This window comes from Emys orbicularis, chromosome 13 (assembly GCF_028017835.1).
Source record: "Emys orbicularis isolate rEmyOrb1 chromosome 13, rEmyOrb1.hap1, whole genome shotgun sequence".
Taxonomy (NCBI): Eukaryota; Metazoa; Chordata; order Testudines; family Emydidae; genus Emys; species Emys orbicularis.
Genome location: NC_088695.1, coordinates 49,247,650 through 49,269,300, shown reverse-complemented (window position 1 = coordinate 49,269,300; position 21,651 = coordinate 49,247,650). Strand labels below are relative to the sequence as shown.

The 21,651-nt window shown below is 55.6% G+C and overlaps 1 protein-coding gene across 2 annotated transcripts; it reads right to left on the bottom strand.

The window, feature by feature from the left end:
• Positions 1-4,499, bottom strand: CBX8 (chromobox 8). 2 transcript variants are annotated; one of them, XM_065415720.1, is made up of 5 exons: positions 4,416-4,499; positions 3,906-3,949; positions 3,659-3,724; positions 3,488-3,554; positions 1-3,261 (listed from the first exon to the last, which is right to left on the bottom strand). In XM_065415720.1, exons 1-5 carry the CDS (start codon positions 4,482-4,484, stop codon positions 2,428-2,430), a joined length of 1,080 nt encoding a protein of 359 aa, XP_065271792.1. In that variant the 5' UTR covers positions 4,485-4,499; the 3' UTR covers positions 1-2,427. The 2 variants fall into 2 exon arrangements, with proteins under 2 accessions (XP_065271792.1, XP_065271791.1); XM_065415719.1 differs by lacking the exon at positions 4,416-4,499 and having other exon boundaries at positions 3,659-4,047.
• Between the last annotated feature and the right edge of the window lie 17,152 nt (positions 4,500-21,651).

Here is a 21,651-nt window from a genome sequence, read left to right as displayed (position 1 = left end):
GATGTGCCAGCTATAAACAAGCAACGTGGAGATTGCAGGGGGGACATAAGAAGGAGACAATTCTATTTACAAAGTATATATTTAAACTCACATAAAAAGCAGGTATTATGTAGACATTCACGGTTGGCAGAAGACACGTATTTAAGCTTCACTTCTGAGACTGAGATTTAGCCAGATTTGTTTTTACAAGTCTTAGAATTAAATAACACACATACACACACACATCCAATATATCTGTAGATATGTACATACACACAGGTATGTCTAGCTTTATCTATGTATATATGTGCGTATCTAGACACATATATATTTATACAGGTCTGGAGTGAAGAATGCCAAATTAAGATCACACCCTGACTTTTAGAATGAGGCGGGAGCTGCATTGTGATCTCTTGAACAAGGAGAGGTATTTTCCAGGGTTCAGGTATATAGGGTGGAGGACAGGTAGACAACTCCTCATTATCATACACATGGTAACAGACATGTCCCATGTAGGTTTGACCTGAAAACAGCATCAATATTGTTACATTCCTTGCTTCAGTTCTTTGTACAAACTAAGTTGAAAATCTTGGTTTTACAAAATATTATATTAAAAAAACCCACAAGCAGCTCCCTGTGTACAGCTTAACCAGAGTCCCCTTGTTTATTGGATTGGATGAAGGCGAAAGTCCCCAAGATGGAAGGGAAAGGGCTCTAAAGAGGTAGGAGGTAAAATTATCCAGAATGGGCCTAAGAGCAGCAAAGGCTACTGCTTGTACTCCTGCCCCTTCCTCTTCCCATCAGGCCCCATGTGTTTTCACCCTATGTGCAGTCCCCACATTAAGAAGCATTAAGACCTTCACTGAGCCAATCAGAGAAGATGGGAAAGGCCAGGCTCCTCTAGCCGAGGCCCTTCAGGGCGGCTGGACAGTTTTGTGCTTTTGAACCAACAAAGGTGCTTAAACCAATATATGTTAGGAGTGGAGAGCACCTGTTACACCTTAAAAAACAACCCCAACACCTATCCCCTTCTCCCATAACAGGCTCAAAAAAAATCAACCTCTCCCTTAACTAGGTAAAGTTGGAATATGGAGTTCAGAGAGAGAGAAAAAACACTTCTAGAATCCCCCCTCGCTTTCTGCAAGGTAGCAAAAGATTTCTGGTCTCCGCTAGTGGATGGAAACCGCTGCATTTTGTTCAGTCATTAAAGCTCACTAAGCCTGGAGCAAAACCAAACCAAACCATTCACATATGCCTTCCAAAGAGAAGGGTGTGAACAAATACTAACAGCCACCTGTGTCAGCATCACCTACTTTGTGCCTAGTAGTAGATCTCCTTTCAGCCATTGTGAAACTGGCATAAGACAGGGAGAATATTTATTTTCTCTAACCCCCAAAAGTGACTCTGGAATTCGTTGGGGGAGATGTGGATATTGTAGAACACTGTATCTGGAGTCTCCCAGCAGTCCAAAGGGAACTGTGGCCTGGAAAAAAAGCAACACTTTCTATAATAACATGAGCATCTAAATATGGGCAGTGACACTTTATCCTCCCAAACTTTTCTGGCATTTCAGGAATGTAAACAGATTTTTTTTTAAGTGGGTGGGGGAAAGAATCAAGCAAACAGACAAAATGAAAACAGCTTCTCAGCTCAGTTCTGTCTCCCATAACTGCTATGACAATTCTATTAAAGTGCATTTCAGTATCACTCCTTTTAGGAATCTTAAACATACAAACCTCCTCTTCATTGGCAAGAAGAGGTAATTCAAGTTAATACTTCACTAGAACAACTTTTAGTCTTTTTATGGACTTCTGCTTTTTTTGATTTTATACCAACTTTTTTTTTTTTTTTAATTGGAAACAAAACCCAACAATACTGTAAATTCAAGTGCTTATTTCAGCTGTCCAGACTGACAGGTCTGGATACAGCACACTTGATTGTACAAGCAACACCTTATATCACAATCAAGAAATCAGGGCATTTTGCCCTGAAAGGGATACAACTTCCCCACGCATCATCCAGAGCATCTTATGAAAAAATCATAATTAATAAAACCCCAAAACATAATTAGCTACAAACATCATTCATTATATACACTGGCTCCTGCAACAGATACATGAACTCGTTAGTTCTCAGTTTTATTGTCCTTTCTAAGAGCAACTGAGCAGTCACTGTTCAGTCTCCATTTAAATAAAACAACTTAGAGTTGAAATATATATATATATATATATATAGATATATATATATAGGTATTTTTTCTTAAATAACATATTTACATCTAATAGAAAATATAACTCTAGAGATAATCTTTCAATGAAACAGAAAACTAGAGAAAAAAAAAAGAATGCAAGCAGAAAGAATTAAGACAGTTTCTAGGTCCTGTCCTGGAAAAAAAACCCACCAAGCTCTAACCAAGCCTTTATCTCTCTGGATCTATCCTGCAAACACTCATCGCTTTTCTTTAAAGAATCCTTGGTCCGTGCTGCTCTCTTTAATTGTAACGGTCAAAAAGTTAGATGTCACATCAGTCACCACCACTTTCTCCAGGTTGTTGAGAGATGGGCTCCAGGACTCCTCTTCCGGGTCCCCCAGAATCCTGGAGACAGGGATTCTGGCAATGAGGGAGGGTCTGCCAGACTGAGTCCCCACACTGTCTCTGTACAAGCTTCCCACAGAGCCCTGGTTTGCGGAGCTGTGCATGATCTTAGGGCCGCCAGGGTCCAATCCATCTTGCCCCTTGGGGTCCAAAAAGTCTGACCTGTGCTTGGTGACCCTGGGTGGGTAAGTCTCTGAGGCTCCCAGCTTCATGCCAGCCTCTGCTCTATTGGGGCTGGACATGGCACCAGAGAGGTCAGGCTCCTGCCTCCTGGCTAGCTGGATCACACTGTGTCCTGAGCCAAACTTCGCTACCCCAGGAACGGCCTCCTCTATTTTCCGAGTTTTGAGGTAGTCCCCCATCTTGTCCCCTGGCTCACATAATTTCCTCTTGGAGACATCCAGAGCCTCTGGCAAGTCCTTGTAATGCTCTTTCCTAGGCTTTGGGCCTCTCTTTTTAGGGATCTCTCCAGGTTTCTCTTCCATTCTCCCAACCCGGTCCCGGATGCTCTCACCCCTCAAGGTGCTGGGACTGCCCTGGGCGGGCAGAGCTATGTTCCTCAGTCCTTCCCTAGCCCGGGAAGTGGAGCCCAGCTCCTGGGGTGATCTACCAGGATATGGCACCCGGATCCCCCTGGCAGAGTCACTGCGGAATTCATAGGTTTTGGCTTTTGCTTTTGCTTGTGCCTGCAAAGAAGATAAATCAACCGGTGACTTTATTATCCTGCCATTCGGCTCCATAATTACAACTTCCCAGATAAGCAATGGCCTTTCCACAAGCATTCCCCATCAGTGCTGGAGCCGGATCCTGCTATTAGCATGCTGGTTCTGATGCTCCCCATTGCAGCATGCAGCCCTCTCCACTCACCAACTAAACAATGTCAATGCACACACTAGGCTCCTGCCTCCTTACCTTTAACAGGAAGGTTTTGGGTTTGGGGCCTCGCTTTTTGGGGCCGTATAGCTCCATTTCTCGTTCCCTAGAGGTATTAAAAAAAAAAAAAAACAGTTTCAATTCAGCATTGCTACAAACAGAGCAACGTTTTTATAAGTGTGATGTATATGACTAGCAAAGGCCTTGTACCTTTCCTCAAAGGCTGCAAGCAGCCGGGCATCCAGAATGTTTTCCTCGGGTTCCCAGGTGCTGTACCTATCAGGACATGCACAGAGATTGAGAAACAGTGTCAGCTGTGAGTGAGGGGGGGACAAGATATATAAAATTAAAAAAAAACAGGATCTAGCTTTTCTTTCTATTACAATGCAAAATAAATAATAACCACCATCTTCTGAGTATTTGCTAGGCTGCATAATTGTATATATAACCTACTTACTTCTGAGACCAGCCCTTCCATTTCACGAGATATTCCATGCGCCCCTGCAGTTGCACAGAGAGAAAATAAATAGGCATGGGGGAATCAAGATAGATGCATGCAATAAAAATATGCATGTAGCAACATGCATGCAACCAAATAAGCCTGCCCCAATAGGCATGTGTCAAATATATGCAAACGGCCAAATGCATGGGAAAAAAAATATGCGAGCAGCAAATCCATGCAACCAAACAGGGATGCAGCAAAATGCATCTGGCAAAAATATGCATGCAGCAAAACGCACGCAGCAAAGCATGCCTGCAGCATTTTTGTAAAAATGGGCATGCAGGACAAAAAATAACCAGATGCAATGTGTGCAGTGCGAGTCCAGGGGAAGAGGCAGCTCTGAACTGCTGCTGCAAATGGGAGCAGCTGGGGGAGGGAGCAGGGCTGTTCTCCGAGGCGATCTCGGCCTCCCGCAGGCCTGGGGGGCTGCATGCACGGGGGCTGGGGGGCCCGAGAGACACCTACTTTGCGGATGCGGCGCTTGAGCAGGGCCTCGGCCGCGAACACCCGCTCCCCGACGGCTGAAAGCTCCATGTTTACTCGGCCGCTGGCAGCAGAAAAGCAGCAGCCAGCGCAGCCCAGACCATAATACTCCGCCCGCTGACGTCAGCCCTTCCCGTGCCCCCCCCCCCCGCACTCGTCCCCCCCCCCCGCACTTGTTGCTGGCGGAGCCGGTGGAATATTCCGCCGGCACCGCATTGGCCAGGGCCCGGCCCCGCCTCCTCCCCCCCGCTGCCTCCGCCCCCTTCTCCCCTCCCCCAGCCGCCCCCCCTCCCCTCCTCCCTGCTACGTGACCCGCCTTTCAATAGACAGGGGGCGGAGCCAGAGGAGCGACGAGAGACCGGCAGGGGGCGGGGGGAGGGAGGGAGGCTGGAACCCTGGGAGGTGGGGGGGGGGGGGCAGAGCGGGCCCCCGCTGTCTGGCTGGGGGGGGGGGGGGCGCATACCTGTGCCCCACATCCAGCCCCATCTTTCTAAATCACTGTCCCCCGCCAGCCCCCCCGGGCCAGGCAGCCACCGCCGACCCCTCCCCAGCCCAGCTCGAGCGAACAGGCAAGAAAAAAACAAATTCAAACCAACTTCTGTGACATCTCCAGTCCCTGCCACACACACCCCCCCTCGGCCGCAGCAGCTCACGGGCACCCCGGCCGGAGTGTCCCCCCCCCCCCCGCCCAAGGGATGCCACGACCCCCAGGGCTGCCTGGGGACTAGGGGAAGAATCCAAGTCCCCCCCAGCACAGCCGGGGCTGCCCGCTGCGAATGGAGTGGGGACCGTGTTCTTGGGGAGTCGGTGGGTCTGTCAAACCCGGGGCCAGACTGCGCATTATTCCGGTGATTTATTTTCGTTTCCAGTGGGTAGATTTGCGCCCCGCGCTTGTGCAGGCCAACGCGTGCTTTTCAATCCACGCGGCCCGTTTTCCCAGCGGGGGCAGGCTCTGTGACAGCCCCCAGCACGCTGGCTGTGCGCGCAGCGGCTGCGTTTCCTGAAAAGCTTCTGCAACGTTTGTGCAGAGAAAGGAAATTTAAAAACACAAAGGGCTGGAAGAGTTGAATCAGCAGCAGAGCCTCATCTCAGGTCTTTTTGCTGGTGGCTTTGGACTCGCGGCGTTGCAGGGGCTGTTCTAACCACACTGGTTGGCGCACCGGGTCCCAGCCCTCCTGATGCACCGGTCAAAGTGTAGCCGCTAATCCAGGCTGCCCTGCTAGCGAAGTGCAAACGAACCTACTGCTGAGCAGGGCTAGGTTGGACAGTGGCTCTGTAATGCTACGTAGGGCGATGGTTTAATTTGATTTGGAACTACTACAGGGCACAAACTCTAGAAGAGGACTTGGAATTTAACGTGTTCTCGCCCGGAGACTTATTCAAAGCAGACAAACAAAACACAGCCTTGACGTTTTCTTACAACAGATTTAGCAAAACTCTGCGAACCTTGACTTCAGCGTATTGTCTGCACGAGCCAGTTTCATTTCCACATACAATTCATATAGGACTGTCTCCGAAATAAGGTGGAAAATAACACGTGCAAAATTTGCCGATTGTAACAAATAATAGTGGGAAATGACCCTGTTACCTATTACTGATCTGTATTGATCTCTCTGCTCCTTAGGTCCTGGACTATCAAAGAACGCATGAAACATGGATGTGTTAGGTGCAGAGACAGAGGGTTGGGGAAAGAGAGAGAAAACTCTATTGTGGGTTAATATAACAAAGAGAAATTGTATCTTATTAACGAAGTACTCGAAGATTACGTAAAAATCACCTCATTAGACACTATCTGCCAAGAAAGCCGTTAGTTTGGAAGCCAGCAAACCAGCAAAGTTCAGAATCATAAAAAGTCATTCACAGTAACAAATAGTTTGGTAGAGTGGTGCCAGGAGTACAGCTGTTTCTGCTTAAGTTTAAATACTTTCCAACAGTTTGGGTAGTGAAAATAAAGTAGACTTCAACAGCCTATAATATGAGTTTCTGGTTTCCTTACTCCAAGAACCTATGGAGTTTGCTCAAGCAGGCGGGCGAAAGGGATTTGGGGTGGGGGATGGGGTGTCTAAGCAGAGGTGAGGGTTTCACTGATTCCTGGAGCGTCAAATGACTTTTTGTATGTACCGCTATGGCAGGGTTATCTGTAAACAGAGCGACAAGGTAATTATTGCTCTCTGCAATCAAGTGTTTATCACTGGGTGATTGCTGTAGCGTTCTCGGTTACCGAAATCTGCCGCAGAATTCTCTCTTTCTCCTCCCCCCAGCCCGTTAAATCACTAATGGCTGTTTGAGAGTTTTGTTATTTGTTTTAAGATAGTATTTCTCTGTATTTCACCCCTCAGTGATTTTACTGCCACTTACTCCCATAAGTATGTTTGCTTTAGGTGCTTTTAAAAAAAGCCAGAAATTTAGACGCTGCTGAGCTGGGGAGATTCCTATCAGAAAGATTTTCTTTCTCAAGTCACTTCCATGCGTCTGTTAAAGCACAATTAAATCACAGCAGAAGAAACAGATTCGCTTCGATTTTATTTAGATCTGAAGTTGTGAGCTTCTTTTATCTCCCCACCTACATGTGCCTACGGCACGTTTCGGGGTAGAGAGAAATTCAGCTAGAGGTTGGTTCTTGGGAAGCATGGAGGTGCAAACGTGTCCGATCTCTCATGAACAAACGGGGGTTTATTCCAGCTGGAGCCTGGAGGGGGGAAATAAATAAAACAACAAACCACTCAAACCTCCTCAGAGGCCGAATTGTAATGTCTCCCTCCTCCGGCTGGAGCGTCCCAACCTCTCGCCTCGGCTCAGCACAGACTGGCCTGGGCGCTGTCACTCGCTGACCCCCTGCGAGGGGGCTGCGGACCAGAGCGCCCAGCAGCAGCAGCGGTCGCCTCTCACTGAAGTAGGGGTGCGCCGCCTTGGGCACTGTGGGGAGCAGAGACACGCTACGTTCAGACGGGACTGGCTTCTGGCTTCCCACTCCCCTGCCTCCAACCTGACACATCTGGGGCGCTTTGGTGTCTCTCTTCGGTGGGGTTGTCCCTCCCCTTCAACCCATACCGGGGATGCTGGAGTGGAGATCAGACCCGCCAAACACCTGGCCGACTTCATGCTTCAACCGCTCGTCGAGCAACGAGCCCCCGTGAAACCCCCGAGCGAGGAAAGGTCCTGGGAGGATTCGTGTGCGTCTCCTCTTCAGTAAATAAGGTAACTGCTTCCTATTACCTAGGTTCCCATATGGCTGTAATTTGACAGTCTCAGAGAGGGGGGGGAGTGAAAGTGGAAATACAACGGTCTAGTGCTGCAATGTTACGAAGAAAAACGCCGGCAGTTCCATTTAGGGTTGTTACCAACGTGATAAACGAGCTCTCTGGCGTGTGTTTATTGAATGAAATACGGGCTGCGGAACACCTGTTTCCCACGCGGGGCGGGGGGTGTTTGCTCTAAACAAACTCACTGGACGCCCCTTCAGGTGCATTGACCGATACGACGGCGGCTCCTTTTGTTGTTGTTTTGTGCCATTAGCTCCCAAGTCGCTTGTGGCTGCCTAGGCCTGTGACGGGGAGAGCCGGAGAGGGGGTGCCGCGTTGTTTGGGGTGCCCACGCCGCGCGCCAGGCGGAGGTGGGGCAGGCGAGAGGCGATGCTTCATTTCTTTGCCAGTGACCTGTTTTCTCTCGGCTCCCCTGCTGCTGAGCATCCCCAGGGGGCTGCCTGGTGGGTTGGCTCCATCCTCCCTTTGAAACAGCCAAATCCCAGCGGGCCCTGCCGGAGGGGAGCCTCCCAGCAGGTAGCTCCGCGGAACCGGCCCTATGGGGGGGGGGTGTCAGTCTGGGGGGTGCCCCCTCGGGTAACTCGGTCGAACAGCCGCAGGCGGCTCTGGCTGCGTCTCGCGTGAGGGTGACCCGGTGAGTGGGCGTGGGGGTGACCGCGGGCCGGCCCGTCCAGCCACACGACTGAGAACCAGATCGGGACACGCTTTGCTCCGCCCCGGGCCCAGCAAGCGGCCCCGTGGGGACAGAAGGGCTGAGCGAGCCTGGGAGCCGGAGGAGCAAAGTCGCTCTTGGGAGCAGACTGGCCGTGTCCATGCGTGGGGGCCCTGGGCTGCCTCTCTCGCACGGGGCTGTGCCCCAGGGCTGAGCCGGCCGGGTGGTGACGTTCTGGTCCAGTGAACTGGTGAACCCCATCGACGTGCTCCCGTCGGTGCCGTGGGAAGCCGAGGCGATCAGGCGCCCGGGGGGCCGGGGAGGAGGCGGGTTTAGGGGAGATAAGGGACCAGGCAACTCGGGGGGCGAGGACAGGAGCGGTTATTTACGAGGCTCTGACAGTTCTGGGGGGCGGGGCGGGTCAGAGGTAGACCAGGGAATCCGGACTGCAGAGCCCATTGACCCGGGGACCCGCCCGCATCTCCAGGGCTCAGCACCTGTCTGCTCAGGGTTATACGGCCGCCTGTCCCCACCACACCTGAGCGCCTTCCACCTAAACTCAGTCACAGCCCAGTCCCCAGGGCTCCGTGGAGCCGCTGCTCTCCTTTATTTTGGGGGGTGAAAACTCTATTGGGGGTAATTGTTTACTTGTTACAGCGCCGCCAGGGCCCCGAAGTCCAGGCTGGTGTCCTAGGGTCTAGCTGACCGGAGCTAGCGCCAGGCTGTTTGCCAGCCTTGACTACCCACGTTTAGTTTCTTTGCCCATTTGCCCCAAAGAGGAGACAATTAATTTGCATCGGTCTCCTCTGTATATCCAACCTCTCTCTCTCCCGGCCCCCCTTGCTCCTCATCTCCTTTGGACCCTCACCAAAGGCTCTTACGGAAATTAAGTTGTCATGGGATAAGAGGGAAGATCCTTTCATGGATTGAGAACTGGTTAAAAGACAAGGAACAAAGGGTAGGAATTAATGGTAAATTCTCAGAATGGAGAGGGGTAACTCGTGGTGTTCCCCAAGGGTCAGTCCTAGGACCAATCCTATTCAATTTATTCATAAATGATCTGGAGAAAGGGGCAAACAGTGAGGTGGCAAAGTTTGCAGATGATACTAAACTGCTCAAGATAGTTAAGACCAAAGCAGACTGTGAAGAACTTCAAAAAGATCTCACAAAACTAAGCGATTGGGCAACAAAATGGCAAATGAAATGTAATGTGGATAAATGTAAAGTAATGCACATTGGAAAAAAATAACCCCAACTATACATACAATATGATGGGGGCTAATTTAGCAACAACGAATCAGGAAAAAGATCTTGGAGTCATTGTGGAGAGTTTTCTGAAGATGTCCACGCAGTGTGCAGTGGCAGGCAAAATAGCAAACAGGATGTTAGGAATCATTAAAAAGGGGATATAGAATAAGATGGATAATATCTTATTGCCCTTATATAAATCAATGGGATGCCCACATCTTGAATACTGCCTACAGATATGGTCTCCTCATCTCAAAAAAAGATATACTGGCATTAGAAAAGGTTCAGAGAAGGGCAACTAAAATGATTAGGGGTTTGGAGAGGGTCCCATATGAGGAGAGATTAAAGAGGCTAGGACTTTTCAGCTCGGAAAAGAGGAGACTAAGGGGGATATGATAGAGGAGTATAAAATCATGAGTGATGTGGAGAAAGTGACTAAGGAGAAGTTATTTACTTGTTCCCATAATACAAGAACTAGGGGCCACCAAATGAAATTAATGGGCAGCAGGTTTAAAACAAATTAAAGGAAGTTCTTCGTCACACAGTGCAGTCAACCTGTGGAACTCCTTGCCTGAGGAGGTTGTGAAGGCTAGGACTATAACAGCATTTAAAAGAGAACTGGATAAACTCATGGAGGCTAAGTCCATTAATGGCTATTAGCCAGGATGGGTAAGGAAAGGTGTCCCTAGCCTCTGTCAGAGGGTGGAGATGGATGGCAGGAGAGAGATCACTCGATCATTGCCTGTTAGGTTCACTCCCTCTGGGGCACCTGGCATTGGCCACTGTCGGCAGTCAGGACACTGGGCTAGATGGACCTTTGGTCTGATCCAGTCCGGCCATTCTTATGTTCTCCTTGGCAAGCTGCTTCAGAGGATCCCCAAATGTTATGAGAGGAAGGCTGAGGTTTCTAATGAAGGGAATTTAGATATATATATTCCTTTGAAATGAATGCACTCGATTAGTGCCTGTGTGAACTCTCCTAGACTGCTCGGGAAAGCTCATTTAAACCCTTTAGTGTGATTTGCACAGGAAACCTGTAACCCCCGCGCCCCAGCCACATTGTATTAACACCCACGTGTACAAAGGGTCATTCCATTCCCGGCGCTGCGGAAAGCAATAAATCTCGGACCATCTTGAATTTCCTAGACTCCTCGTTAAACATATTGACGGGACACCTCGTTTTTCTGGGGCCCGTGTTCCCTTCCCACCTCCAGAGGCAAACAACAAAAGCGGGCTGGACGTACCTCGCCCTGGCCCAGGGGATGGTGGGGTCTCTGGCAGGAGTTAGTGGGGTTGCCAGTAAACCTTAAGTTCCAACACTTGCTGATTTCCATCCTGATCCCTGTTCCTAATCACCTGCCTCCCGAGAGCAAGAAGCGATAGACTCGGGCGGGGATTTGGCTTCCCCCCGCTGGAGGGGAGTTCCGGCACAGGCTTGCTCCGTGGATTTCCGCGGACCCCCCTGTGGGGTGGGGTGTTTCGGCAGGTATAGGCAGGGGCCCAGGGCAAAGTACGGGGACTGAGCCGGGCGGGGGGAAGACACGGAATGGACGCGCTGGTGCCCAGGCTTTAACCCTCAGGCCCTGGAGCCTGTCTCCTGGATAAATCCGCCCCGAGCACCCGGCCAGGGCCGCAGGAAAGGACGGGGAGCGCGCGAGGCAGCGCTGCCCACGCGTGTCACGGGCTCGCAGGAGTGACACGTTTGGTTGCAAATTCAGGCCAAACGGGTCGGGCGAGCTCCCTGCGCAAGACTGGAGGGGCCGGCGTGCGACTTTCCCCAGCCCCGGCCCCCGCGCTAGGCAGCCGATAGACGGATCGATCGGGCGGAGCTGGGGCAGCGGAAGGAGCAAACAGTCCCTGTTACCGCCCGGCCAGTCCCACTCTCCCTGCGCCCCCGGGGAGCGGCCGCGTGGGGATGGAGGGCGCCGCGGGCAGTTCCTCTCCCTCGCGCGGGGATGGGGGGTCCGGGAGCCCCGCACCCTGCGGGGGGGCTTGGCCAGGCGCTCGTGGAAGAAGCCCCCCCCGCGCCGCGCCCTTTCTGACCCACTTCGGTTCCTATGAAGCAGCCCCCCCCCCCCGAATTCTCTCTAAACAAACCCCAGGGGCGCGCCCGGAGCCTCCCCTCGCGGGTACCCGGCACTTCCACCCGCGCTAGTCTCCTACAGACAATGAAACCTCCCTCGATCCGGCTAGCAAGGTCCTGGCTTCCGCGAGACCCGCCGCCTGCCCCCCCGCTGGGCCAAGGCCATGAACAGGGCCACCTGACCACCGGCTGGGCGGGGAACCATTCGCCTCGATACCACTGGGCAATCGGTGCTTGCCGGTGAGTCAATCGGCCGGGTCTGGGCTGGGGACTAGCCCAGCTGTGTCCCGGGGCCCCGCCGCGCACTGGCTCCCTCCCCGTGCCCCCACGGGCTCAGGCGCGGGGAGGGACCCCGGAGTTTTCCTTTCTGAACCCAGACTGCAGCCCCCGCTGGAGCGAGGTGCCCCGGGAGGGGCGGCGGGGCCAGGCGGGGATGCAGAGGCAGGTGCCCCATGAGGGGACACCCCCACCGGTCCCTGTGCCTGATGTGGGAAGGGGGCGGGAAGCTGCTCCAGGACGGGGCCCTTTCCACCGCAAAGCTGACAGGCTGGCGGGCTGCACCTTTCAAGGGAATGAACAACTAGCTAACCCGAGCCCGGCCGGGCCGCCCAGCCGGGACCCTCCCACCACCAGGCTCCCGCCCAGCAGGGAATAATTTAACCGCCAACGATTTACTCTCAGCAGCCGTCAGCCACTGCCCCGGCTCCGGGGTGCAGCTGAGAACCCCCCCCCCCCCCCCGCGGGAAGGTGCCCAACACCAGACACCCCGCATAGGCTGGCGGGGGCCGTCTAAGGTGGGGCTCAGCTCCCCTCTTGTGGAAAAATCACAGAGAGCAAAATATCCACGTTTCACCTCGTCCCTGATCCGAAACCAGCAGGGACGTTACCCCCGAGTGCGCCAGCAGCTGTTCTGCTCCGCATCCCACTGGGCTCCGGGCGCCCACTGGGCTCTGCTCCGCATCCCACACCGGCTCTGGGCAGGCTGGCGCCCGCTGGGCTCCGTCTCCTTTCCCCACCCCACACGGTGCTGGCCATCACTTGCCGTCACGGCCAGCCGAGGTATGTCGCTGGAGGCGAGGGTCCCTGGGCAGACCTCTGCCGCCCTAACAGACCCAGCCTGAGGTAGCAGCAGCGGCTGTTTCCCACGAGAGAGATCGATTCCCAGGGCTGGGGGGGGGGGGCGGGCGCTTGTGCCAGGATCCTGGCAAGGGGCGGGCTGGGTTTTGCAGCGGGGACAAGCAGCGAAGTGGCAGCAGGAGTCAGGCCCTGAGCCGTGCCATGGTGCGCAGAACAGATACGGACAGGTCAGCTTCCTCTGCGGGGACGCGTCGGAGAGGGACAGCCCGAGTCCCCTGGGGATCGGCGGGAGGGAAAGGGGCTTTTCACGCGAAAGTCACATGGCAGCGGTCTTGCCGGCTCCACCGGCCTGCTCTCCAACAAGCCCCATCCGGATCTCCCAGACAGCAATACAGGGGAAATGACCGGGGCTGAACAGCCTCCCCTTCCCCTGGCGCACAGAGAATTTCTCACCGCGGGAAGTTTTGATTTCAACTTTATTTTGTTGTTGTTTTAAAAAAATCGAATTCAGGCGCTTGCAAGTTTTTCCTGGACCCTTCCCAAGCCCCGCGTGTGTCGGGGTCGGGAGGTTCCGCAGGGACCTCCCGCCTTGCAGCCGACAGCACCTCGGAACCCAAGGAACCCGTAGCCCCTGCTCCTAGCCACGGCGAGCTGGCTCGGTCCCGCCAGGCCGGGTGCGCACGAGCCTGGACTCCTTTGCTCGTTTCTGGTCCCACACCGAGACAGGTCGGGCCCGGGAGAGCGCACGAGCTCTTTGGGCGAGGGCAGGAGCCCATGAACCAGCTTGTTTTCTGGACGGCGCCTTTCGGAACTTCCGATGGGTGTGTCTGAACTTTGATCTCTTACGGACTTTCACTGAGTTTTGTTCAAATACCTCCCCCCCCCCCCATTTTCCTTCTTCTGGAGTCTAACCCCCCACCGCTAACCAGCAACAGTCCGGAGTCTTGCTTTAGCGCCCAGGGGGGAGAGCCTGCTTCGCGGTGATCTGTATAACACCGCCATGCAGTCCGACTGGGAGGGTAGCGGGTATTTTCCCGGCAACTCTCCTGGATGCCTGTTTCTGGGATTATTGGTCACATGTTTGTTTGCAGGGAGCTTTGAGAGCGGCTCTGCCTTTCGAGCAGATCAATGGAGGAGATGCCGAGACATTCATTTGATTTGGCGCAAACCCCCCCCCCCCTCAGCATTTCTGTCGGAGCCGCGCTGCATTTTCCATTGGAGATGGAGACAAGGCGGCGTCCTTATCTATAGCCTCTTTCTGTCCCCACATCCCCTATTGCGCCGTGCTAGGGAATGCGGAATGTTCTCCTCTGAGCCGAACGGTTCCGGGCTGTGACTGAGCCCAGCTGGGGTTCTCGCCAGACCCGTTTGGTTTTACTTGTAACACAAGCAGACACTCCAGCGTAGCAGGAACCGTGCAGCCAAGTGGAAATTGTTGTTCCAAACTGCTGCAGAAGCAACAAGGGGGCCATTCCCCCTAACCCCCTTCAATATCCGGGCTGTTCTACCAAACCCAGGGAAGTGCGCAGCGTTTGCTTTGGGCTGTGGCTTCTTTTACGGGGGAAGGCAGCGCCCCGAAGTGCAGCAGCCTTCTCAGACACTGGTGTGCACAGGTCGGGGGCAGGACTTGCGGCGCTCCTGGGGCTGCGGGACAAGAGATTTCAGCAGAGAACTCCGATTTCTAAATAGGAACTGCCCGGCACGACAGACAGATAGACAGATAGATAGATAAGATGGGGTGTATGGGGATAGGTTAGATAGATAGAGGGGGTGTATGAGGATAGATAGATAGATAGATAAGATGGGGTGTATGGGGATAGGTTAGATAGATAGAGGGGGTGTATGAGGATAGATAGATAGATAGATAGATAGAGGGGGTGTATGAGGAGGATAGATAGAGGGGGTGTATGGGGATAGATAGATAGATAGATAGAGGGGGTGTATGAGGAGGATAGATAGATAAAATGGGGTGTATGGGGATAGGTTAGATAGATAGAGGGGTTGTATGAGGATAGATAGATAGATAGATAGATAGATAGATAGATAGATAGATAGATAGATAGATAGATAGATAGATAGAGGGGGTGTATGAGGAGGATAGATAGATCGGTAGATAGCTAGATAGAGGGGGTGTATGAGGAGGATAGATAGATAGATAAGATGGGGTGTATGGGGATAGGTTAGATAGATAGAGGGGTTGTATGAGGATAGATAGATAGATAGAGGGGTTGTATGAGGAGGATAGATAGATAAAATGGGGTGTATGGGGATAGGTTAGATAGATAGAGGGGTTGTATGAGGATAGATAGATAGATAGATAGATAGATAGAGGGGGTGTATGAGGAGGATAGATAGATAGATAAGATGGGGTGTATGGGGATAGGTTAGATAGATAGAGGGGTTGTATGAGGATAGATAGATAGATAGAGGGGTTGTATGAGGAGGATAGATAGATAGATAAAATGGGGTGTATGGGGATAGGTTAGATAGATAGAGGGGTTGTATGATAGATAGATAGATAGATAGATAGATAGATAGATAGATAGATAGAGGGGGTGTATGAGGAGGATAGATAGATAGATAAGATGGGGTGTATGGGGATAGGTTAGATAGATAGAGGGGTTGTATGAGGATAGATAGATAGATAGATAGAGGGGTTGTATGAGGAGGATAGATAGATAGATAAGATGGGGTGTATGGGGATAGGTTAGATAGATAGAGGGGTTGTATGAGGATAGATAGATAGATAGATAGATAAGATGGGGTGTATGAGGAGGATAGATAGATAAGATGGGGTGTATGGGGATAGGTTAGATAGATAGAGGGGTTGTATGAGGATAGATAGATAGATAGAGGGGGTGTATGAGGAGGATAGATAGATCGGTAGATAGCTAGATAGAGGGGGTGTATGAGGAGGATAGATAGATAGATAAGATGGGGTGTATGGGGATAGGTTAGATAGATAGAGGGGTTGTATGAGGATAGATAGATAGATAGATAGAGGGGTTGTATGAGGAGGATAGATAGATAAAATGGGGTGTATGGGGATAGGTTAGATAGCTAGAGGGGGTGTATGAGGAGGATAGATACAGACAGACAGACAAACCAGGGGAAACACTCGTTGAAATTCATGCAGCCATTTGGACTCAGAAAGGTGCTTTTAGCCCATGCCCGGACCTTGCCCGTCCCCCAGACTCCGCTATTCAGACAGGGAACAGGTCGTTTTCCTGGGAAATCCAATATCCCCGATTAATTCCAGGCACCTTCTATAGGTGGCACCGTGCTACTGGAAATGGCCCTTGCCAGACATCCCGGGAGCTGCAGCGCTCCGCACCAGCAGCACAAACGCTTCATTTCCCTTGAAACTTCCTCGCGTCTCCTGCACGCCGGGGAACCAGCCGGGACAGGCGCCCGCTTCCGAGTCCCTAAATGTCCGCCCCAGCCGCCGCTGGGCTCTGAGCTCGCCGCGTTCCCCGCACAGCGTGCCTCGGCTGCCTCCCCCTTCTGCCCGGGGCGCTGCTCGCCAGGTCACTGGGACCAGCATTTAAAGCTGGACCCTGCTGCTACTGCTTCTCCCCGACCCACGGCAGCAGCCCACGGGGCGCGCGGCTCGGATCGGGGGCTGAGGATGCGGGCTCCACAGAGCAGGGCGTGTGTGCGTGTAACCGGAGTGTGACCATGCATGCCCCGGGTCCCTCTCTCTTACACACGCCGCTGACACCTCCTGTGCCCGCCGGCGGCCAGCCCCGCCTGCGTCCGCGTTAAATCCGCGCGCGCGGTGCCTCTCTGGCTCGCGCAGCCGGGGCTCTGCAGAGAGGCTGCAAAGCGTCCGCGCCGTGTCCTTCATTAGCTCATTTTTAGCGTGTGCCAAAATCTAATGAGAGTCTCCAGTTATCTCACTCCCTGGAGAGGGCGCTGAACTTTCTGCTAAACACACTCGCACAGAAAACGCTTGTGAGATAAAACTGCCGCACTTGGGCGGGGGGGGGGAGCGCTGGGGGGGCCTTTATCTGGCACGCGGCACTGCGGGCATTTCGCACAAAAGCCCGTTTGTTTCCGGGGTTTCTGAATTTGCTGATTATTTCCCTCGAGCTACGAATGTGCCTGGCTTGCAAAGGCTGGCGAAAGGGGCATCTGCCAATCCCGCGTCGGCCAATGAAATCCTGCCTTCGCAAGCGATTCCCACCTCCCCGGCTCAGGGATCTGGATCCATCTTGCCCGAGTTACTCGGCTGGGTTGGTTCCAGAATTATTCATTCTCCCAATGAAATTACTGTCGCGCCTTCACAAGGGGGGCGGGGGAGGGGACACACGTCAAAACAGCTTCCCGGGAGGGGGCAGGGCCGGTCCCTGCTGTGGCTGAATGAAAGCCCCACTCGTGGCATGTCAGCAATGTATCTGGGGCGCCAGCTGACGTCACGGCCGGGGGAGATATAAATTGGAATCTGACAGCTGTAATGAGGTGTGACTGGAACACCTCAGCCCTCCACAGACCACCCCTTCCTCCGCCCCGCTCCAGCTCCCCGGCCCACCTCAGCAGCGGACCCCTCCCGAGGCCCCACCCCAGCCTGACGGCCCTCTACGGGGGAGACATGCTGGGGGTCCAGGCAGCTGCTCCCGGGGAGCGGAAACGAATCCGACTCTCAGAAACGCCTCTGCCCAGCGTCTCCTTTTGCAAAGCCCCTCAGGTGAATTTCCCTGCAGCTGGGAGGGGGAAGCTGTCTGCGTAGCCCCCTGGCCGCCCCATTGAGAGGGTGTCTGTCTCCCACCCCCCACGGGCAGGGAGTAGCTCGTGCCATCTAGCCCCGCCCTGCCCTTGGGTTATTCTCCCCCAGGTGACAAGGTAAACGCCTGGCTCCGATGTGTCCGCTCTGCTGTGACCCCCTCTGCCTTCGGCCCCCTCCCCGCTCGGCCTCGGCCTGCGGCGGAGCCCAAAGACCCGCGACTTCCCTTTTAACAAAAGCAATTAGATGTGAATCACGGCTCATTTGCATTTCACCTAATAAGCAGCCGAGAATTCATCAGGGCTGCAGAGTGGGGACTGCAACATCTGTGGCTGGAAGCCGCTCGGCCTGGGCCGCAGCTGCAGCCGCCCAGCGCCTCCCCTGCCTGGGCACCCGGCCCGGCCACTGGCCGCCGCCCGCCTCGCTTCGGCATCGATCGCTTTTAAGTTGCGCTGGGCAAGAAAAGAACAAGGTAGATACTGTATTTAGGTTCATGCCCTTATATGGTGCGGAGCGCGGCGCCCCGCAGCCTCGCAGCACCATATAAGGACGCGGTGCCAGAGCTCCGGGTGAGCTGTTGAGAGATCATTGGTCCGCTGGTATCTCAGCAACCAGCTCTCACGAGTGGAAAAGAGCCAGCAACCTCCCCCCCTCCCTTCTCGCTCTGATTTCATCCCTCGCCTTCTCCCTCACCCCAAATTCAGCAGGCACCAAAATGGTGGCGCCCTGGCAGGGCGCAGGCGGAGGGAAGGGGCCGGCCCGGGAGACGCGCCATGTAGACCCGGGTTTCCCAGCACGACAGACGGCTGCGCTGGGCCCTGATACGGCCCGAGCGCCCCTCTCCTTCCCTCCCCTCCTCCACCCCCGGCGCTTTTCTCCCCGCTCCCTGGCCTGCGAGAGCGTAATTAGGACAATTAGCGGGGCGCGCAGACACGCCGCGCAGCGCGATGGAGGGGCCTGGCTTGGAGAGAAATAAACGCCCCACTAAATGCAACCCAGTAACCGCCTTCGGGGAGAAGCAGCCCGCTGCGGTTGCTTTCAAAGCGGGACACGATTCTCGCTGCCTCTGCCCCCTAAGGGGGTGGGGCTGTTTGCAGACTCACCCCGACCCTGCGCAATCCGGACTCGCTGGAAGTTGGGGCAGTTCACCGCCCCACCACCCCAGCGTAGCGGGCTGCACGCCGGCTTTGCCCCCCGTTACAATGTAGGTCACTAAAGGAGATTTGCTCATTCGGAATCACAGCGACCCTGGCTGGGACCAGCCCAGAGCCCGAATCCCGAGGCCCCTGGCTCTGCGTTGGTGGCACTGCGCGAGCCCAGCTCCGGCCTGGGGCGGGGGCGGGGACGAGCCAAGGGGGCCGTTTTCTGTCCGTAGGCAGACAGCTGTCAGAGGATCCAGGCCGCGAGCGGGGGCTGGGGGGAGGCTGCGGCTCGCTCGCTCCCCCAGGTGTTCTCCGCTATCTCCGCGGCTGGGCGCGCAGCGCTCTGTACGGCGCAGCAGGGGCCTGCGCGCCAAGCAGCGACCGGTTTACTTCAAATACCCCCGCCCGGCCCGGCAGCGAGGGGCGCCCATGGACCCTGTGCAAGCGGCGCTGAGTCCCTTGCCCGCCTGGTGCGCACTAGCAAGGGCCGGCCCGGGACTGGGGGCTCGGCTCTCGAACTCGGGGCTCGAACCCGCGGCCCCGACCTGTTTGCGCGTTTTGTTTTGTTTCCTTTAGCATCCCGCGGCTCAGGCTGGATCCCTCCCCGCGCTGGGGTGGTAAACGGGCAACAGACACATAGACCCGCCTGCGCCGGGTTTGTATCCAGAGATGGACCCGCGCGAGAGGACCTGGTTCACGACATGTACTCCCCCCCCCAGCACACATGTCCCTGCCCTACATGCGTGTAGTGTGGAGAATAACCCGTGTGTTACAGAGAGGGTGTGGGGGTGTGTGTGTACACACCATTCAGGTTTGTACACACCCCCTCTGCTTCCTTCCAGCCCCTTCCAACATTGCCATATATGGGCAGCAATTACCTGCTGTCCTCTTTTTAGCTGTTGACATCAGCCCGCAGAGCGAAGGCTTGACACAGCTCCGAAATCTCTTCCCTTGACCTGTTCAGTCCTCCCGGCAGAGGTGCTGGAACTGGGGGTGCTGGGGGGCTGCCGCACCCCCTGGCTTGACGTTCCATCATAGACAGGGTTTACAGTTTGGGTCAATGCTCTCAGCTCCCCCCCCTACAAATTGTTCCAGCTCCCCTGGTCCCGGGTGAAACACCAGCCCCTGAGAGGCTCCCAGGGGTTATTAGTTCTTCCTAGCTCAGATAAAGCACAACCCCAGCGGATTCCTCCTCCAGAGGCAGGAGCACAAATCATTCGCTTGCGGGTGGGGCTGGCTGGTTCGGACCCGGAGGGGACCGGCGTCCCGTGGAGCGGGTCAGCGTGGCTGGGAGTCCTAGCCAGCAGGTTGGCTGGTCTGAGATCCCGCCGGGCTGGGGTCGCTCCCGGGAACGCGCAGGCGGGCTCAGAGCCGAATTTTCGTTGTCTTTCGTGTGCATTTTCCCGGAGAGCTCCTTTGAGAGCTGACCCGGTCCCCAAACCCCGATCCCACCCGGTGGCTTGGGTCCGCGGTCCCCTCCCTACTCCGGCGCCTTCCGCAGTTCCTCGTTGTCTTTTCCACCCGACTTTGAAATAAATCGATATCGAATCGCCCCTGTGCTGAGCAAATAGCAGCAACGAACAGCGATTATTGATCAGCCCTGGCCGGAGCTGGGCAGCGGGGACCGGCTCTGTCCCAAAGCCAGGCAGCTCTTCGGAGGCGTCAAATCTGGTCCTCGCTGGGGACCCCCTGACCCCGGCACGGCCCGACGCGCAGACACTCCCGGGTCCCCAGGAGATATCTGGGCTTGGGCCATGGTGCAGCACCTGCCCCTCACCTCCACCCGAGCCCCGCGGGACAGGCTCCTGTCACGGGTCTTATTGGTGGGGACACGCTCCGGGCATGTGGGGGGTTAGCGCATCTCCCCCCAGGACCCAGGTTCCCCATCCATGCGCGGGAATCATCCACCCCGCCACCTGCGGACCCGAGCGAGGAGCGGGAAGCCGGGCAGGGGCACCGGGGCGGGAGACAGGTAAAGCTGCCGGAGTGACCCCCGCCCCCAGGGCGGGCTCTGCCCACGCCCCGGGGCTCCAGCGGCTCCCCGCGGCCCCCGGCTCGCTGCGGGGCTGGGGCAGGTCGGGGCCGGGGGCTGGGCTGTGTTCTTGCTGAGCGCACACATGGCAGGATTCAGCTGGATCAGCCAGGCAGCCATTTTCTGCAGCTGCCTCGAGAACAGAGCCCCGCAGAGGCAGCGAGGGCAGAGGCGGGGAGGCGGCCCCGGGGGGGCCCTGCTGCCTTGGGGGCCGGCCGCGTGCCAGGGGGGCCCGCCCCTCCCCGCCGGGCAGAGGGAGCAGGGGGTGCTCCGCGTGGCTGCCGGGGCAATCCCACCTTTTCCCCGCCATTTTGTACCGCGCTGGCGTCCCCCCAAAGCGGAGACAAAGCCGGAGCCTTGGGAACGGGGCCCCTCTTGTACGGGGGGCGCCCGCCTGCCACCCCCAATGGCGCGGGGAGCCGCTCCCCGGGAGCTGCCGCGTCTCCTTCCCGCCTGCTCTTGCAGGGAGTCCGGTGCCCTGCCCGGGTTGTGTCCCGGTCGGGGGCCTGGGGAGCTGCCTCGGGCCCCAGGACGGGTCTGAAGGGCCAGGCGCATTCCCAGGCGCCCCCTGCTCCTCAGGGCACCCCCCGCCGCGGGCTGGGGAGCCGGCTCTTGCTGGCTGGCAGGTGCCCTTGGGAGCAGACACCAACCACCAGCCCCGCACCGCGGCTCTGCCACAAACGCAGCCTGCGTGGAGCTTCCTTCCGTGGGCCGGCCCCAGGCGTCCTGGCACCAGGGAAACACACGGGACCCTGGGCCATTCGTGCCGCCCAGCCTGGCCTCGCCTCGCCTCCTGCCCGGAGCAGCTGTGAGCCCCGGGTTGGGTTGGCCTAGGCCGTGCTGGGGTGGCAGCAAACCCGGCCCTGCTAGAACCGCGGGTTCTCGTCTCCCTGCCCCCCAGCCCCCAGCTCCAGCCCCCGGGCGCTGGGGTCCATCTCCCCGAGCCAACGAACACACGTGGTTGTTCTGTCCCACCCCTCGGAGAGGGGACGCTGCTG